Source organism: Spermophilus citellus, assembly GCF_964194105.1.
Source record: "Spermophilus citellus genome assembly, chromosome: 2".
Lineage (NCBI taxonomy): Eukaryota > Metazoa > Chordata > Mammalia > Rodentia > Sciuridae > Spermophilus > Spermophilus citellus.
The window spans coordinates 255,196,663-255,213,225 of NC_138183.1; the positions used below are offsets into that span (position 1 = coordinate 255,196,663).

The window sequence follows — 16,563 nt, forward strand, 5'->3', positions numbered from 1 at the left end:
CCATTTCTTCTCTGAGGATTTTCTTTTCTTTTTCCCCACATTTTTTTTTATTGGTGCATTATAGTTGTACACAATGGGGGGATTTGTTGTCCCGTGTTTGTCCACGCACACAATGCCGCAGCGTGGCCCGGCCAGTGCCCCCCCACCCCCCCGCACTACCCCTTCCTCCTCCCTCCCACCCTGGTCCCTTTCCTCTACTGATCTTCCTTTGATTTTCACGAGACCCCCTCTTTCTTTTCCTTTTTCCTCTCGAGCTTCTGCATATGAGAAAAAACACATGACCCGTGACCTTCTGAGTTTGGTTTAATTCACTTAACACAATGCTCTCCAGTTCCATCCATTTTCCTGCAAATAGCATAATTTCCTCCTTCTCTGTGGCTGACTAAAACTCCACTGTGCAGGTCCACCACATTTTCTTTATCCCCCCGTCCATTGAGGGACACCTAGGCTGGCTCCGTCGTCTGGCGGCTGTGAATAGTGCTGCTATAGTATCACTGTAGTGAGATGACTCTGACTCCTCAGGGTCAATACCGAGGAGTGGGACAGCTGGGTCACGTGGAGGGTCCCTGCCTGGTCTTTTAGGAGCCTCCCTACTGATTTCCAACGGGGGGGGGGGGGTCGTGCTGATTCACAGTCCACCCACAGTGTAAAGGATTCCTCTCCCCACATCCTCTAGCACTGATTGGCATTTATAGTCTTTTTTTAAAATTAAAGTGTGTAGACAGACACAATACCTTTATTTGGTTTATTTATTCCTACGTGGTGCTGCGGATCCAACCCAGTGCCTCACATGTGCCAGGCAAGTGCTCTGCCCTGAGCCCCAGCCCCAGCCCTGCCCCACCGGCCCGTGTGGGACGACAGCTCAGTGTGGATTTGACTTGCATTTCCCTAATTGCTAAAGATGTTGGACATTCTTTCATGTATTTTTGACCATTTGTATTTCTTCTGTTGAGAAGTTCTGTTCGATTCACTTGCCCCTTTGTTAACTTGGTCGTTTGTTTGGAGTTGTTCAGATGTCGTAGGTTTCAGTCCTCTATCCGAGAGTCGCTCCTCTGTGGGTTCTCTATTCGCATTCCTGGTTGTGTTCTTTGTGGTGCGGATGTGTTTTTAACTTGATGCCACCCACTTATTAATCCTTGGCTTCTTTCCTGAGCTTTGGGGGTCCTGTTGAGGACGTCATTGCCTGTGCCTACAGGGTGGAATGTCCCCTGCATTTTCTTGTAGGAGTGGCATGGTTTCTGGTCTAACTCTGAGGCCTTTGAGACATTTTCAGTTGACTTTTGTGTGCATGGTGAGAGATAAGGGTCTAGTCTTTCTTTCTTTCCTTCCTTCCTTCCTTCCTTTCTGTATGATGGATTGAACCCAAGGGTTCTTAACCACTGAATCATATCCCAGCCTTAAAAAAAAATTCTTTAGAGATAGAGTCTCGCTGAGTTGCTTAGGGCCCTGCTGAGTTGCTGAGGCTGGCTTTGAGTTTGTGGTCCTCCTGTCTCAGCTTCCCCAATCACTGGGATGGCAGGTTGTGCCACCAGACCCCGCAAGGTCAGTCTTTTCTGAGGATTTTCTAACGTACAGTCACACACCGTGCTTGCCTGGCCCTGCCCAGGGGCCCGGTTTCTCCGTCGGCACCTGGGGGGGAAGACCAGTGCTCCGAGGTGTCCGCTCCAGGTGCCTGGTTGGCCTCCCCAGGGTGACTCACTCCTGGAGCACCCTGTTGTGGCTCCAGGGCTTTACCAGGGCTTCCTGGGCACGGGCCCTGCCCGAAGATGGTGCCCGGCAGCCCGAGCCGCCCTTTTAAATCTGTCTCAGAAAGATTATGCTCTTCATGGAAGAAGTGTCAGGGCAGATGGGACGAGCCAGGGATGGGTCTCCAGGGCTGTGGGTCCACAGCAAGAAGCAGAAGGGGCGCAGGTGGAGCCAGCTGCCGAGGCCATCTTGGGCAGCTCCAGGCTCGGCCGCGGCCTCGTTGGGCTGAGGGGCCCCTGAACTGAGGTCACTTCCCTCTCAAGCAGGTAAGAAGCCGGCAGCTGGCTGGGAGGTCGGAGGTTGCTGGCTCGGGGGCTCCTGTGCCCCCGAGGGGGCCCCCGCAGGCTTGCCCATGTGCTGTGCTGCATAGTGGAGCTGGAGAGTGCCCTGGTGGGAGCTGCCGGCGCCCAGGGGGACTGGAACTCTGCTCAACTCTGGCTGCCCCGTGCACACCCCAGGCCCCGTGGCCCCCAGCCGTGGCTGGCCCAGGTGAGGACCCGCCCTGGCCGAGGGTCAGAGTGGGGGTGACAGGGCTCAGGGCCTGGACCACCTCCCCAGCTCATAAGCTCCATCCCAGGCCTCAAGAATGGGGCCAGAGGAAAATGTGGGGCCAGGGAGTCGCTGGGGGCCAGAGGGGGAAACAGCCGTGGGACCCACGGGGTGCCACTGCAGGCCAGAGGGCAGCACCAGGGTGGAGCTGGGGAGTGGGTCCTCAGAGACGCACAGATCCACGGTGCTGGCTTGGGTGTCCTAGAGCCACAGCTCAGCTGTGGGTGGGCCTGGGCTGGTCTGGTCCCTTCCCTCAGGCCCAGAGTGTGGCCCCTCCCCTGGGTGCCCCTCAGATGGCATCCCCTACTGGTCCCTGCCGCAGCCAGGCGCACCGTGGCCAGAGCAGTGCTGGGTCGCTTCTTTCATGGCGGGCATGAGATTCCTTCCCTGGCACTTTCTAAGCACCCAGTGGGCAGACCTGTGCCAGCTGCCTGGTTCCAGGCTCCCTGCAGTCCCTTCCTCCCGTGGGGCCACCTGCCTGCTTCAATGGCTGGAAGGAAGTCTTTCCCTTAAAGGGGAAGGAGCTGGGAGGAGCTGGGGTCACTGGCCTGGCTGCAGAAACTGGCTCCTGGGAGAGGGGCCTGAAGGCAGGGCAGCACCTCAGGAGCTGGCCAGGCAGTGGACACCAGAGTCGGCTGGGGGTGGGGGTGCAGGGCTCCGGCAGCTGTTCAGCTTGGAGTGGGGAGGGGCTCCCGAGGGTGAAGCTGGATGCAGGAGGGCCGGGGAGGAGCCTGGGGTCCAGCAGGCCCGTGAGGGGCTAGAGCCCAGTGTCATACCCTCAGGCGATGTTTCTGGCTACCTCTATTAAGCACCTACTGTGTGCCTGAGCTTACTGTCCTATTTCCATCAACTCCCTTCCCATACCTGCTCCAGGGCGCTTTGCACAGCCAGGGGTGGGAGGTGCGTGGGCGGCATCTGCCCTGCCAAGGCTCCTCCTCCCAGCACTGGCCTCAAGGTGGGAGAACCCCAGTGCTGACCAGTGCCAGCCCACGGGACTGGCCACCTCAGGGCCAAGTCCAGTGCCCACGGAGGGCAGCCTGGCAGGGGGAGCCTGGGCAGAGGAGCTGGGTGCCCCAGGAGGCAGGAACCCCTCCTGGCCCCCCCCAGCAGATGCTCCTGGCACCCATTGGTCCTTGAGGACCTCAATCAGGGAGCCCAATTTGGAGACAAAGGCCCAGCTCTGCGGACACAGACTCATGGGTATTGTCAGCCCAGGCCGCCAGGCAGCCGAGGCGAGGCCCACAAAGGGCCGAAGAAAGGGCCGAGGGAGGGGGCCGTGAATGGGCCTGGGCTGCACATGCCACCGTTGCCCGGGCGACGGCCCTCTCACGGAGAGGTCTGCCGGGCCATTGTCCGGGGCCCGCAGGACGTGTCACACACCAGATGGTCGTGTGCTGTCTAGGTCACTTATCGGGGGACAGAGTGAAGGAATGTGGCCGGTGCGGCAGGCCGGGCGCCATCTGTTCCCTCAGACGCGGGCATCGGGCGGGCACTGAGCTCTTGGCTGCTGAGCCCAGCCTGCACCAAGGCTTTAATTAGCTAATTCCATAATTGGACTTTATTTCAGGTAAATTGCATTTCACACCCGAGAGGGCTGCAAAGGCCCTTCCAGGAGCAAAGCCCTCGGGCATACAGTGGGTAAGGTGGCAGCAAAGCGGGCGGCAGCGGCAGCCGGGCTTGCCATGGCGGCTGGCCGGGCACCGTGGAGGGCCTGCCTCGCGGTGGCCAGCGCATCCCGGGGTTTCCACAGATGTTTACGCCACGAGCAGACAGGGGCTTCTGCATTCCAGCAGTTGTTGTCCTCGACGTTCGTGCCTCCCGTGGGTGTGGACGGGAGGTCAGTGCCAGTCAGGAGGACACCCAGGCCTCATGGGGGAGACTCCAGGAGTCACAGGCCTTGGGGTGCTCAGCATGAAGGGACCTGGAGTTCATTCCCTGCCACTTCACACCTGGGTCCTTGTCCCCACTGCTGGCCACCCCCTGCTTGCACACACTCAGTACAGCTCTGTCCTTGCACCCTCAGATGCCCTTGGCTCTGGTGGCCTGGTCAGGATGGACCTTGGAAGGAAAGGCATAGGACAGAGTCCAGAGCATTGAGACTGGCCTGAAGACCAGGGTGTCTTGTTCAAATTCACAGGCCGCTGCGAGGTTGGCATGCCATGAAGTGAACGGTGGGCATCGGCCCAGGGCAGGCAGATGGAGCCCACCTGGCATATGCCTTCCACCCAGAAAGCAGGACAGGTGGGGGGCATCATTTTGCCGATAGGAGGTCGAGGCTGTGAGGGCTGGTGTGAGCATGGGGAGGCCTGGTCCTTCCTTGCCTTCCACCACCTTAGAGGCCAATACTTGGGGTCCTGGAGAGGGGGCGTCCTGGGTCAAGGGCCAGCAAGGACTGGGTAGGGCAGATGGAGAGGCCCTGGCTTGTCTCTGAGGGTGGTTGCCCAGGGGCACATCAGTGCTGCCCCGGCCAGACCAGGCTCTGGACCAGACTTACCTGCTCTAGGTCCAGGGTCTGCTGGGAGACAGACAGTGACCACACCATGGTCATGTGTGGCCAACACCACCTGAAGTGGAATCCCCAGGGCCACCAGGGCTTTGACATGTGTCACAGCCCCTCTGAGCTTCTGAGCCCTCCAGTGTGGATAGGGAACGCCTGATCAGGCTGCCTGGGCACCCTGCCTCTAAGGGAACCGTAGGGGTCCCGCCGTGAGGGGCTGTGGACGGGGAGGGACAGTTTCCTCTCCAGGTAGGGGAGCTTGGACCAGGAGGGGCAGATGCCCAGGGCAGCCATGGGAGACAGGAGGGCAGGGCCCGAGGTCTCATCGATCCTCCAGAATCAAGGCGAGAGCAGGGCCAAGATCAACCATGGCGCTCCGTGTTTATTGGGGAAGGCTTGCGCAATCAGCAATCAAAATCACACCGTGACCTCATTAGAACAGACCCCGCCACCGCAGACCAGCCGACAATGCCCGGAGGAGCCCGTCCCACATGGAAATCCCCTGGCTTGGCAGCTGGTGAGGGGTGTGTGGCTCCGTCTGTGGGTCTGTCCAGCTGCTCCGACCAGGCGAGAATCACAGGCAGGGACCACAGGCAGGGGTTGCTGTCCACAGGGGGTGGGAGAAGCTGCCTGTCCAGAGTGGGTGGTGGGCACCCCCATCCCCTGCCCCAGGGTCAGCATCTCTAGAGAACCAGGGAGTCGAGCCAGGCTCTCAGGCCTTGTGGTAGGCTGTCCTCTGGTCATTCTGCCTGTGCCCTGCTGGGCCCTGAATTGGAGGCAGGGCTCAAAGACCCACAGACCCTATCCAGGCTACTCCTGTGTCTCCCCCAGGAAGCCCCCTCATCTAACCGGGCTGGCCCCCCTCGGCCTGGGCCGCATCCTGGCTCTCTGTGCCCAGGCCAGGCCCAATGCCCTGGGTATACCCCACCGTCGTGCCCAGCGGCCATGCACGTGATGCCGTCACCACAGTTGGGGTGATGGCCTAGCCTAAGAGGGGCCCAACACCCAGCTGAGTCCTCGTACCCATTGGTGGGGAGGAGGTGGCTGGCCTAGCCCCTCAGCGTGGGCTCTGCCGGTGGCATGGCTCCGATACGGGAACCATGTCGTTCTCCCGGGGTCTTTGGGGAGGTGGCCAGGCCCAGGTGGGTACCCTGCTAAGAGGGAGGTGGGGAGGGCCGCTGGGCTTCCACAGGCCTCCCCACCCAGGCCCACCCTGCCCAGCCCCCATCAGGATGTCTCATCAGGCCCTCTCTGGGACACGGTCAGCTGTTCGTAGGTGGGCAGAGAGTTGCCGGGCAGGAAGAGCTTGGGGTGGACAGAGCCACCTTCGCTGCAGGACTGGACCACTGGGGCCCCGCCCCCACCAGGGGGGCCGCCCTGGTGCAGGGAGAGCAGCCGGTGGAGCAGGTCCGTGATGACCACCAGCCTCTGGTCCAGCTGTGTCACCTGCGGGGACAGGAACAGAGCCGAGTGTGAAGGTGGGGGCAGCCCATTGCAGAGCCCCTCTGGCGTCGCGGCAGACACGCCACTCATGACCTGGTCAGCACTGCCCTCAACCCTGCTCATGTGTGCATGTGCCTACTGTGGAGTCAGTGCCCCTCCACGGCCTCCCCTGGACCTGGTGGCTGGAGGTCTCTCGGCCTGCTCCCAGCCTCTGCAGCTCTGGCCAGGCCCTCAGGGGCATCCAGGTGACCTGGCTCCGGAGTACTGACTTTACCACCATCTTGAGCTTCCTGGGGCCAGGCCAGGCTCCTCCCGGGTGAGGTCAAAGAGACCGGGGCTGTGTCTGCTCAGTCTGGAGGACCTGAAAGCTGGACGCAGCCGGGTCTAGTGTAGCAGGACTGGTGCGTGTGTGGCAGAGACCAGGGCTGGACACTGTTTAGGGCCTGGGAGGGTTCAGAGGACAGGGCCTGGAGGTGGCTTAGAGGTGGGTCAGGACCTGGAATGAACATGGCAGAGTGGGCACCCCACAGAGGTGGCCCCATGGCTGCTGGGCCAACAGAGAAGCCCCACATGAACCAGGAGCCAGAGGACGGTGTGGAAGAGGCCGCTGGCCCTGAGGGTAGTACAGATGAGCAGGCCCTGCCTGGGAGGCCAGAGCAGGCCGCGGGCAGCCAGAGGAGAGGGGGTGCCCATCAGGAGCAGTGTGCTCTCGTGGGCTCCTTTGGTGGCTCAGGACTGGGTTGGCCAGTACTTGGCCTGCAGGGTTCTTGGGGTCGTCCCCTCAGGCACGCTGTCAGATCTGTAGTCCCCTCCCCCACCTAGAGCCCTGGAGACACCAGGAATGGGGGGGGGGCTGGGGACCCGGGGGCCAGGCCTGCAGAACTGCTTCCTGGAACAGAGACCACGGAGACGACTCAGGCACGAGCTGCCTGCTGGGCCCTGAGGAGTCCGCCGGGCCTCTGTCCATCACACATGCACGCGCTGTCCCTGACAGGCCTGACCCCTGGGGCCCACCTGGGCCTTAGGGTTGGGGCCGAGCTGGAGTGTAGGGGTGCTGGAGGCAAAGTGGGCACCAACCCTGTGCTGGCCAGGTGGGCAGCCCATTGATTCTGTGGGCCCAGGTCCAGCTCCACAGGATGGGTGCCACGGTCCTCGACCCTCCTGTCTACAGTGGATTCTGGGTGCAGGGAAGGAGGAGCAGCAGCTTGGGGCCTGCCCAAGGGGCTGAGGGAGAGGAGCCGTCTCTCCTGGGTGGGGGCGGAAGGCCTGTTCTGCATCCCAGAATGACCGACAGGCTCCTTCCAAGGCAAGGGCCTCTGCCCTTCCAGGAGGAGGAAGCCTGGTGTCCCCAACCTGGAGCCATGGTGGCTGCATCATCTCCAGGACACTCCCAGTCCCTCCTGCTCTGCCTGCAGCCATCCCAGGCCCAGGAACAGCTGTGTGTCTGAGGTCGGACTGCCCAGGCCACGGGGGCCTCATTCCCTATTTTCCCCAGTTGAACTTGATGTGCCCACACTGTGATGAGGCTGCAGGGCTGCCTGGCTGGGTTGGGCTGGGGGCCTGGAGCCACTCTGTGGCCCCTGCCCCAGGGGCCCACCAGCATCCTAATTCTCTGTAAGTCACAGAGGACAGCCACCACCAGCAGCCACAGATGCCGATGCTAGGCTCGGCAGAAGAGGGGCCTGGCTCAGGGCCACTGTTGGGACCACTGAGGTCCACCTGGCCCCCTGTGGCCCCTGCCCCAGGGCTCCACACTAGGGGCAAAACGGGAGGATAGTTGGTGTTGGGTCAAGGGCAGAGCTAGGTAGGGGCTGGAACCAAACTCCCCAGGAGCAGTCGCTGAGAGCCGCGGGCGGAGCTGACGCAGGAGGGAGGCAGCCGGGTAGAGGGCAAGGCGGGGTGTCCCTCTCATTCACCTGCTGGACCCCCGAGGCTCATGCTGCCAGCAGGACCAGCCCCCTCAGTCCCTACCTACTTCTGCCCTGGGAGAACAGTGGGGGGGCACCAGGTTTCAGGGACTGAGTGGGGAAACTGAGGCCCAGGGACCTGCGGATGCACAGAAGGTGGGTGCAGCCGGTGCCCGGCTTGCTCCTTTTGGGTGGATCCTCCTGGATGGTGCCTGGGGCGCTGCCTGGATTCTGGGCCTGGGTTCAGTTTGCTGGATATCGATTGGTTTGGCATTAATTAAAGCACCAAATACACTGCAGAGGAAAATCTGTGGTTTCATAAATTTTCACTTTACGGCATTTGAACATCTGTTGGAGCCCCATGTGTGCTAATGGGTTGGGAAGCCTTTGTAGGGACTTCTTGGGGAACATAATTCAGAGGATGGTGGCTGTTGGGTGTGGCTCTGTGTTGAGCCACCTTGGGGTGACAGGGAGGACAAGCATCGTGGAGAGCTGTGCTCGGCCTCCTGCAGAGGAATGGGGTGGGAGCATGGGGTGGGGTGGGGGTGGTGGCTACAGGCTGAGCGCAGCTGAGCCTCCCTTCCGGTGCCACTGGAGGAGTCCCTGACGCGCCCTGCTGGGGCTGGTTCCCAAGCTCATTGTGACCCTGTGGCTGTTGCTATGCAACTGGTGTTTTGAGGGACGGTCAGGGTCTCTGGTCCCCAGGGATGTCTCATTAGTGGGCTGCTGGGTCCCTGAGCTGGCCCAGAGTCTGGGGCCTCACACTGCCCCCTCCTCACATCAGAAGAACAGGGCTGGGAAGGCAGGGAGAAAGAGTGGACCTCTCCCAAGCCTCTGGGTGCCGGGGTGGATACCTGGGTCCCTCTGGTCATCTGTGGGGTCTCCCAGCTCCCCCCGCTGCCTGCAGGATCTTCCTGAGTAATCCTGGTCACCCACAGGGCTGTCCTGCATTGTGGGCTGCTGTGCGTCCTCTTGGGTCATCTAGTCACCTCTGGGTTCTTCCCACACTGTCCTGGCTGCCATGGGGTCCCCCAGATCCACGCCTGGTGGGGAGAGCTGCTCTTCCAGACCAGCGTGGACACCATGTACCCCTCCGGGCCGTCCCCCCAGAGCTTGGTGTCTGACCTTGGTGCCCAGGCCCCGAGGCTGGGAACCACACTGTTCGCCTGTTGACTCTGCCGGGCCCAGTGGGGTGGGGTGGAGCTGTGCTGAGACTGGTCCTGGAGGCCAAGTGAGACACAGGTACTGGACCTGGTGAGGCTTCCTTTCGTCTTCTGACAAGCTAGTGTTCCCAGCAGGTCCTGTGCTGGGGTGGGGAGGAGCTTGCTTACCTGCACCTCCGCGGGGTGCCAGGGCTCTGGAGGCACCCCGTGGAAGGGGCCTTCTCTGCCCTGCCTGCATCCAGCCCTGCTGACCTGCCACGGGGAGAGCCCTGGCCTGGGCTTAGGGTGGCTCCTGTCAGCCCCAGACCTCAGTTCCTGAGACAGCACTTCACACAGAGATGGTCCCTGAGTCGCCTGGCCCAGGTCCCCCCTCTGGGGTCCTGGTGATGCTGCCGAAGGAGCGGAGGGGAGCCCTCACCAGCAGCCCAGGGAGAGGCCGGCCAGGACTCCACCCCAGGAGACGCCTCTGAATGGGCAGGTGCCTGCAAGGCACTGCCACCTTTGAGAGAAGGCAGTGCCCACGCTGGGCACTGGCTTGGTGTTCCCCAAGAGCCATGAGACAGATCGGTTTTGGGGATCTCAGATCTCGCCACTATTTGCAGTTTGATAGCGATTCAAAGGGCAGGGCCAACAGAAGCCCCTTTGTGCCCTGCCTCGACTCAGCGATTAATAACCATAGACGACTTACGCGGGCTTCGGAAGAGAGCAAAGCAACTAGAATAACAGCTAGTCAGAGGCCCTCGGCGGCTGCTGATCAGACCCGAGGCAATGGGGGTTTCTGTTTGATGTGGTTATGAATTTGTTTTCAAAAGAAAATCTTGAAAAAGAGTCTTTCAAGAGAAATTTTTGCAGAACCTGCCCAGCCTTGATCCCTGCTTGGGACCCCCGAAGGCATGGATCCTCGGACTGCCTTAGCCAGCCGGGCAGGCCAGGCCAGGCCAGGGACGCTAGGGCCCAGCCCCAGGGGAGGAAGCCCATGATGTGCCCTGGCTGGACACCCTGGGGCAGCAGCCCATGCTTCCCTGGGATCCTTGTTGGACCGTGTTCAAGGCAGGGTGGTCCTCCTCGAGGGGCAGCCCAGGGTCCCTGTGGGGTCACAGGGTGGAGGCCACCCTGGGAGCCACCCTCAAGATGCTTAATGCTGGCATGGGGTCAGTGGGTGCCAGCCCTGGCACCAAAGTGGCCACAGGGAGCAGGGGAGAGGCCCCAGGAAAAGGGCAGGTGTGCGGGAGACTGGCCAGCAAGCTCTGCCCGGCTGGGGTCCCCAGCCCACCTGCGCACCGGCCGGCTCTTACTCCACTGCACCCGGCATCTACAGGCCAGGAGATGAAAGGGGCCTGGCGAAGCCCGACTCCCCCGGAGCTGCCCAGGCTGCTGCTCCCGACTCTGCTCTCGTGCAGCTTCCCTGGCACGGGCAAGGGCGGGCGGACACCACCGCCGTGGGGTCCCACGTCACGCAGGACGCACATGGGGATTGGCGAGAGGAGGAAGCCCGCCCTGCGTCCCCAGGGCATAGTGAGGAGTTTGGACAGAAGTTGGGGGCTGGTGTGGGGCCCATGATAGGCCTTTATTAAGTCCTACTGTGTGCTGGGATTTATGTGTCTCATTTCTATGTCCCTTTGGGGCAGAGCCACTGCTGCTCATTCCACAGACTCCGGCAGAGGCAGGGCGAGGCTGCAGGAGGGCTGGGTGAGGGAGGCCGCTCCTGGGGGGTCTCCGCCTCCCTCCCAGCTGCAAGCCCTCGGGTGCCTCAGACTCTGGTGGGCCTGCGTCCTGGACACTCTGGGCTCCCGTCCCTGCATATCCCGCCCAGCCTGGCAGTCCTCTCCTGCTGGGACTGCTCCGGTAGCCGAGGGGCTCACGTCCCCACCCCGCTGCACTTCCACATGGTGGTCTTTTCAAAACACAAACCAGTTCACGTCACTGCCCTCTGGTCCAGGACCCCCGTGGCCCCTAAGGTGTCGGACACACCCCCACATCCCTGTGGCTCCTTCTCTTCCTGCCCCCTCCACTCTGGGCCTTTGCTGCTCCTCAAACATGGTGGTGTCCCTGCCTCTAGTCCTTTGTCCCTGCTGTTGGGCTCAGGTCTTGCCCATGTCACCTCCATCCTCAGCTCCACCCAGCCTGCAGGCCTTCCTCACCTGTTATCTCTCCCCTCCCCAGGGCCCCCCACCTCCTTGCCGAGTGGCCTCAGTGGCAGCCCTGGGGGACCCAGCACTGTTTAAGGAATATGGCGGTGCCATGTCACCTCGGGACTCCACAGCCCCTGGGGCAGGGAAGGCAGGTTCCTGCCTGCCTGGGCCCAGAACTGGTGTCCACGGTGCTTTGTAAGGTGGGTGTCACCTTAGAGGCTATGAACCAAGGGCCCTGTCCCACTGCTGTCCTCATGTCTCTCACCATTCTGCCTGCTGGGTGGCCAGAAGAGTCCGCACCATGGAAGTGACCTGAGCCACTGTCACCATCAGCCCTACCATGGCCCCGTGACCAAAGGCCTCTCCGGAACACAGGCTCCTGCCCTCTGAGCGGTGCCAGGGCAGGAAGAGTCCCTCCACCAGGTTCACCAGCATGGCCTCAGGCTTCTGCCAGCTCCTCCTCCTGAGGGGGGCCAGGCCCTAGCAAGTGGCCCCCAGGGTGGGGCTGACCCTGCCCTTCCCCCACACTCAGTCTGGGCCCCTCTGCTGGCCCCCCTGCATGAAGCTGTGTCTTCCTGGGGCTCCAGGACCCCATCTCCAGGCCATACAGGTTCATTCGCAACTCAGCTCGGCAGAGGACGCAGAGCCCCAGCTGCCACCAGCCAACTCCTCCATCTCAGAAAACGGCCCGACACCCACATGGTGTGACCGGCCGGCTCTCCAGACGCCCGGTTTAGACCACTTCCCACCTGCTGGGGGCCTTTGCCCCTCCGGAGTCCTAGTTCTCCTCTTTCCTTCTTCACCCTTTCCTGTAGCCATGTCCTCCCTGGGTCGTCCGGGCCTGTGCATGCTTGAACAGTCTTCCCCAGACCAATCTGACGTTTCCTTCTAGTACGTTTAGGTTTGCATTTTACTGGGGAGGCTTGGATTCGTGAGGGACGGCTTTGAACCACAGACTTGCCTTTGGTGTGACCGATTATACTCCACTGAGTCGTGACATCCCTTTAGGACAAGTTTTCCAAATGTCTACATCGACTGGAGGATCCTCACCAGACAGCTTTAATGTGGGGGCAGGGTGAGGTGAAACAGCAGGGGAGGTGGCCAGGAAACATCTGGGTGACCTTGAGGACTTTGCTCTGCCTCCCGAGTCTGAGAGGGAGGCCACTCATTCCTCTATTTAGAACACGCAGGGGCCTGCCCCTCACCCCTCCTTTGCACTCTGAGCAAAAGATGAAGTCATTCCCGTGGCCAAGGGGTGCCCTGGGGTCCCGGCCTCTGCTGCCCCTCCTAGCCACCTCTTCTCCATTGGCCCTGGTCACAGGGGCTTCCTCTCTGCTCCTCTAGCTTCTGGAATGTCCTCCTGGGTGGTCATGTGGCTCACACTCTGCCTGGCTCTTAGCCCATGGGGGTCTGAGTGTGTCCAGTCACAGCCCTTTGGGCTGGCACCGAGGGGCCCCACCTCAACATCCCTGCTGGGGCTGACATGCACCTGGAGCCGTCCATGGCCACAGCCTCCCCAGCACTGCCGACACCATCCTGGAGGAGGGCTCAGGACAGAGGTGACCCAGTGGCAGCTCAAGGGGCCCGCATAGCACACAGCTCCTGCATGGCCTTTGTCCCCATTCCTGGAGCGGGGCCTGGTGGCAGAACTCGGTGCACAGAGGGCAGGAATCTGCCTAGGACCCCTGACAGGTGGGGAGGGGAGGGAGGAGACCCGGCCTCCCCAAGGGTCTGCCCAGCCCCTCCCTGGCCTTTCGAGGCCCTGCCTGGGGAGGCAAGTGGGAATGCAGGGCAGGCTGGAAAGGCGCTGGGAGCCGAGAAGCCCTGTTTGTGCTGGCCCCGGCCCGGGCCCCACCTGCATTTGATTCTCCTCTGACGGCCGCCTGCGTCCCGGAAGCCAGGAGGGCGCCAGGCAGAACACTCTGTGCCGGGAAGCAGGGAGCTCCACTGCCTCCGCCAAAGCCGGCGGCCAGCGACCCTGGGCCCTGGGAGGTGGCAGGTGGGCAGCAGCCCCTGGGGTTCCAGTCCGTCCAGGGCTGCCTCCGTGGGCCCTGCGCTGACTGCGCTCCCGCCAGCTCCCCGCAACACCTGGGGCCTGGGCGGCACAGGACCCCAGATGCACCCCGCCCCAGGATCCCAGCAAACCTCTCTCTGTCCTCATGTCCAGCTGTCCCTTTATCCCCTTCCTTTGTCCCTGGAAAACCATGACCCTGTTGCTGCAGGGCCTCAGAACGCCTCCTGGCTTCCATTTCCATGCCAGAACCACTGTGTCCTCTCTGCCTGCATCTGTGCCCCCCTCAGCCAGCAATGGGGTCCGTCTGGACACACTCGGTGGAGCCCCTCCTCGTGACTGTCACTCATTCACCCAACAGACGTCTTGTGTTCCCCTCATGGCCAAGCCTCTGGGAAGTGGCACTGCCATCCCCTCCCCCTGGTGCCAGCGCTGGCCACCTGCTGGACATGCCTCGTGGGGTCTCCTGACCACAGTGTGGGCTCCATGCGTACCTGGCTGTCCCTGTTGCCACATTGACATTGACCCGCCCTCCCCTGGCCGATCTTCTCCAGGAGACACCGCCAGCTCTCCCTCTGTGGGACACTCTGCCTTGGCCATCCGGGGCTTCCTTCCATGGCTCTCCTCTTTCTAGAACATTCTCATGAACCATCTAGACATGGATGTCTCCCCAGCTTTCTCTCCAGCCCAGGCCTGAGGCCCCAGGGTGCTGGATGCCTGCTCCGGACATCTCGTGGGCATCTCAGGCTCCAGGGTGGGGCAGATTTATGTCCCTGTTTCTTGTCCACGCACTTCTGTCCATCCCATTACCACTTAACTGCTGCCTCCCTCAAGGCAGGGGCGTTGCCAGGCTAATAGCGGCCACGTCCCTCACCTGTTGGGTGACCTGGGCTTTGGCACCCCTCAGCAGGGAGGACTCAGTGATGTGTTCTGTGGCTCAGGGCAGCCGTGGGGCTCGGGCTGGTCACATCTGGGGGCTGAGGCTAAGGTGGGGTCCCTGGGCACTTCAGAGCTGCCTCTGGCCACTTCCCCAGCCCCTGACACGGGTTGGACCCACCCCGGGTGTCTCCCTTGCACGTCTGTCAGGCCATCCTTGGTCTCTCCTTGCCCAGGACTGTGGCCTTGCACTGGACCCTTGGGACAACCTCCCAGGCTGCTCCTGGCCACACTGGCCCAAGCCCTGCCTGTCAAGGAGCTGCCGTGCACCTGCCTGCCGGAGCCCTGCGCCCCAGGCCTGCTGCGCTGGCACCGCCTTGACGTCCGTCTGTTCCTGGGTTCTGTGATGGAAGCTCTGTGCGGCTGGGTGAGGCTGAGGCCGCGGCCTGCTGGACCTTCTGGCCTCCCTCCGGGCCGCCCCCTGCAGCAGGCACGCCAGCACCCCTGTTTACCCTCCCAGCTATTTCCACCATCGTGGCACAGGAGATGCGACATCCTGGTGGCGGGAACATCAGAGGTAACCTGATATGGCATGGCTTTGCTGGCTTGTGGTGCTCAGCGCAGGTTTGGAGGCTGCCTTTGAAACAGGTCCCCGGGCTTGTGCCTCTGGCCATAGCCTCCTCCAGGCACCTGCATACCCGAGCCCCGGGCCCTCATGGTGGACACAGAAGCTGACGGCGCCCGTCTCTCCAGGATCCTGGGGAGGGGACCCCTGCTCTGAGGATGGCCGTGCCCTGGGGACCTACCCGCAGGCTCTGAGCTGCCTTCCTGCTTGTGGCTGTCCCCTGCCTGGGCTGTCACCCAGCCCCACCTCCTGGCTGAGATCCCACCTGCGTCCCCAGGTGGGGTGGGGGTCCCCCGCTCCTCAGGATGTCTCCTGCCTCCTTTTCTGAAGCCCCCACTTTGGGGTCATCCGACAGCACCCCAAGCCTCCCTAATTCTCCCAGCCCTGGCCCTGGCTTCTGACTTGAACCTTTGCCCCCACTCATCCTCCTCATAATAACTGGCATTTTTCAAACATTCCAAGCCTCTGGCCTCCCTTTCCTCACCCTGATAAGGACCTGACCTCTGCCCCAGGCCCCCACTGTCACACCACAGCGGCCCCTCCTTGGGGCAGTTTTTCCCCCACTGTTGGCCTCTGTGCCTCCAATGACCTCGACTTCAATGTGCCCTTGAGCCCACTGACTGAGCCCCAAGGGAGCACGTCGCCTTCCTAGCCCACCCCTGCTGGTGTGGCTGGCCACCTCTCCCCAGCCCCACCGGCTCCTGTCCTTCCTGGACACTTGGGCAGGCTGTGCTGCAGGCCTTTGCTCTTGTCACTCCATGAGTCCAGGCTGCCCTTCCCGGGGGGGTATTCAGCAGCACCCTCCCAGGTCACCCACGCCCTTGCCGCACGGACACTGCCTCGTCCACTTTTCTCTGGGGGCCATCAGCACTTCTGGCTCCCTGTCCCCTGCAGGCAGACAGCTCCCTGAGGACAGGGGTGTCTGCCCTCCCTGGGGCTTGGCACAGGATGAGGTGAGGGAATCATGCCCACCAAGAGGCCAGACTGTCTGGACTTCTGCTGGTGGGTGACCGTGTGTGTTCCTGGGGCTCTGGGGCAGGTTCCACTGCAGCTGTGTGGCCCCGTGCTGTGGGGGAGGGAGCCAGGAGCCAGGCTGCGTGGCAGAACCCCGGCTGGTGGCGGGCACTGAGGGGGACCTGGGTACAGGGGGAACCTGATGCTTTCCAGGGGCTGGACGTCCATCCCCACCACCATCCCTCACTCAGTCCCAGCCTGGAGATGGTGGCCCCATGACTCAGCTGAGCAGGGCTGAGCTGCAGCTGCAGCTGACCTAGATGGGTGGGCAGCCCCCAGCCCCGGCCTACCCAGGACAGGGCCTCTCTCCCTCCCTCCCCCGCTTCCGGCTCCTGCTCCTAGGACAGAATTCCCTGGATTCAGAGCCCCTGGGGCTGGAGCCAGGTTGGAGGCTGGGCCTGGGGCCTCTGGGCTGGGGTCCCAGATGGGGGCTGGGTAGCCAGGCCTGGAAGCTGGGACCAGCCTCTTTCCTGGCACTTGGGAGAGCCGTGGGGGAGGCAGGGCGGGCTCCACCAACACCAGGGTGCATGCCCCCGGAAGCTGCTCTCCTGTGGAAGCTGCAGGGACCCCTTCCTGCTCGGGCCGTGCCCGGCACTTGCC

At 62.4% G+C, this 16,563-nt stretch overlaps 1 protein-coding gene across 2 annotated transcripts in view; it reads right to left on the reverse strand.

The window, feature by feature from the left end:
- Positions 1-5,175: 5,175 nt before the first annotated feature.
- The window catches only part of KCNQ1 (potassium voltage-gated channel subfamily Q member 1), a 313,157-nt gene continuing 301,769 nt past the window's right edge, over positions 5,176-16,563 (reverse strand). For both annotated transcript variants that reach the window (XM_081280808.1, XM_081280807.1), the window contains one exon: positions 5,176-6,238. In XM_081280808.1, the coding sequence (XP_081136934.1) occupies positions 6,033-6,238 (206 nt within the window). In that variant the 3' untranslated portion in view covers positions 5,176-6,032. The remainder of the gene's footprint in view (positions 6,239-16,563) is intronic.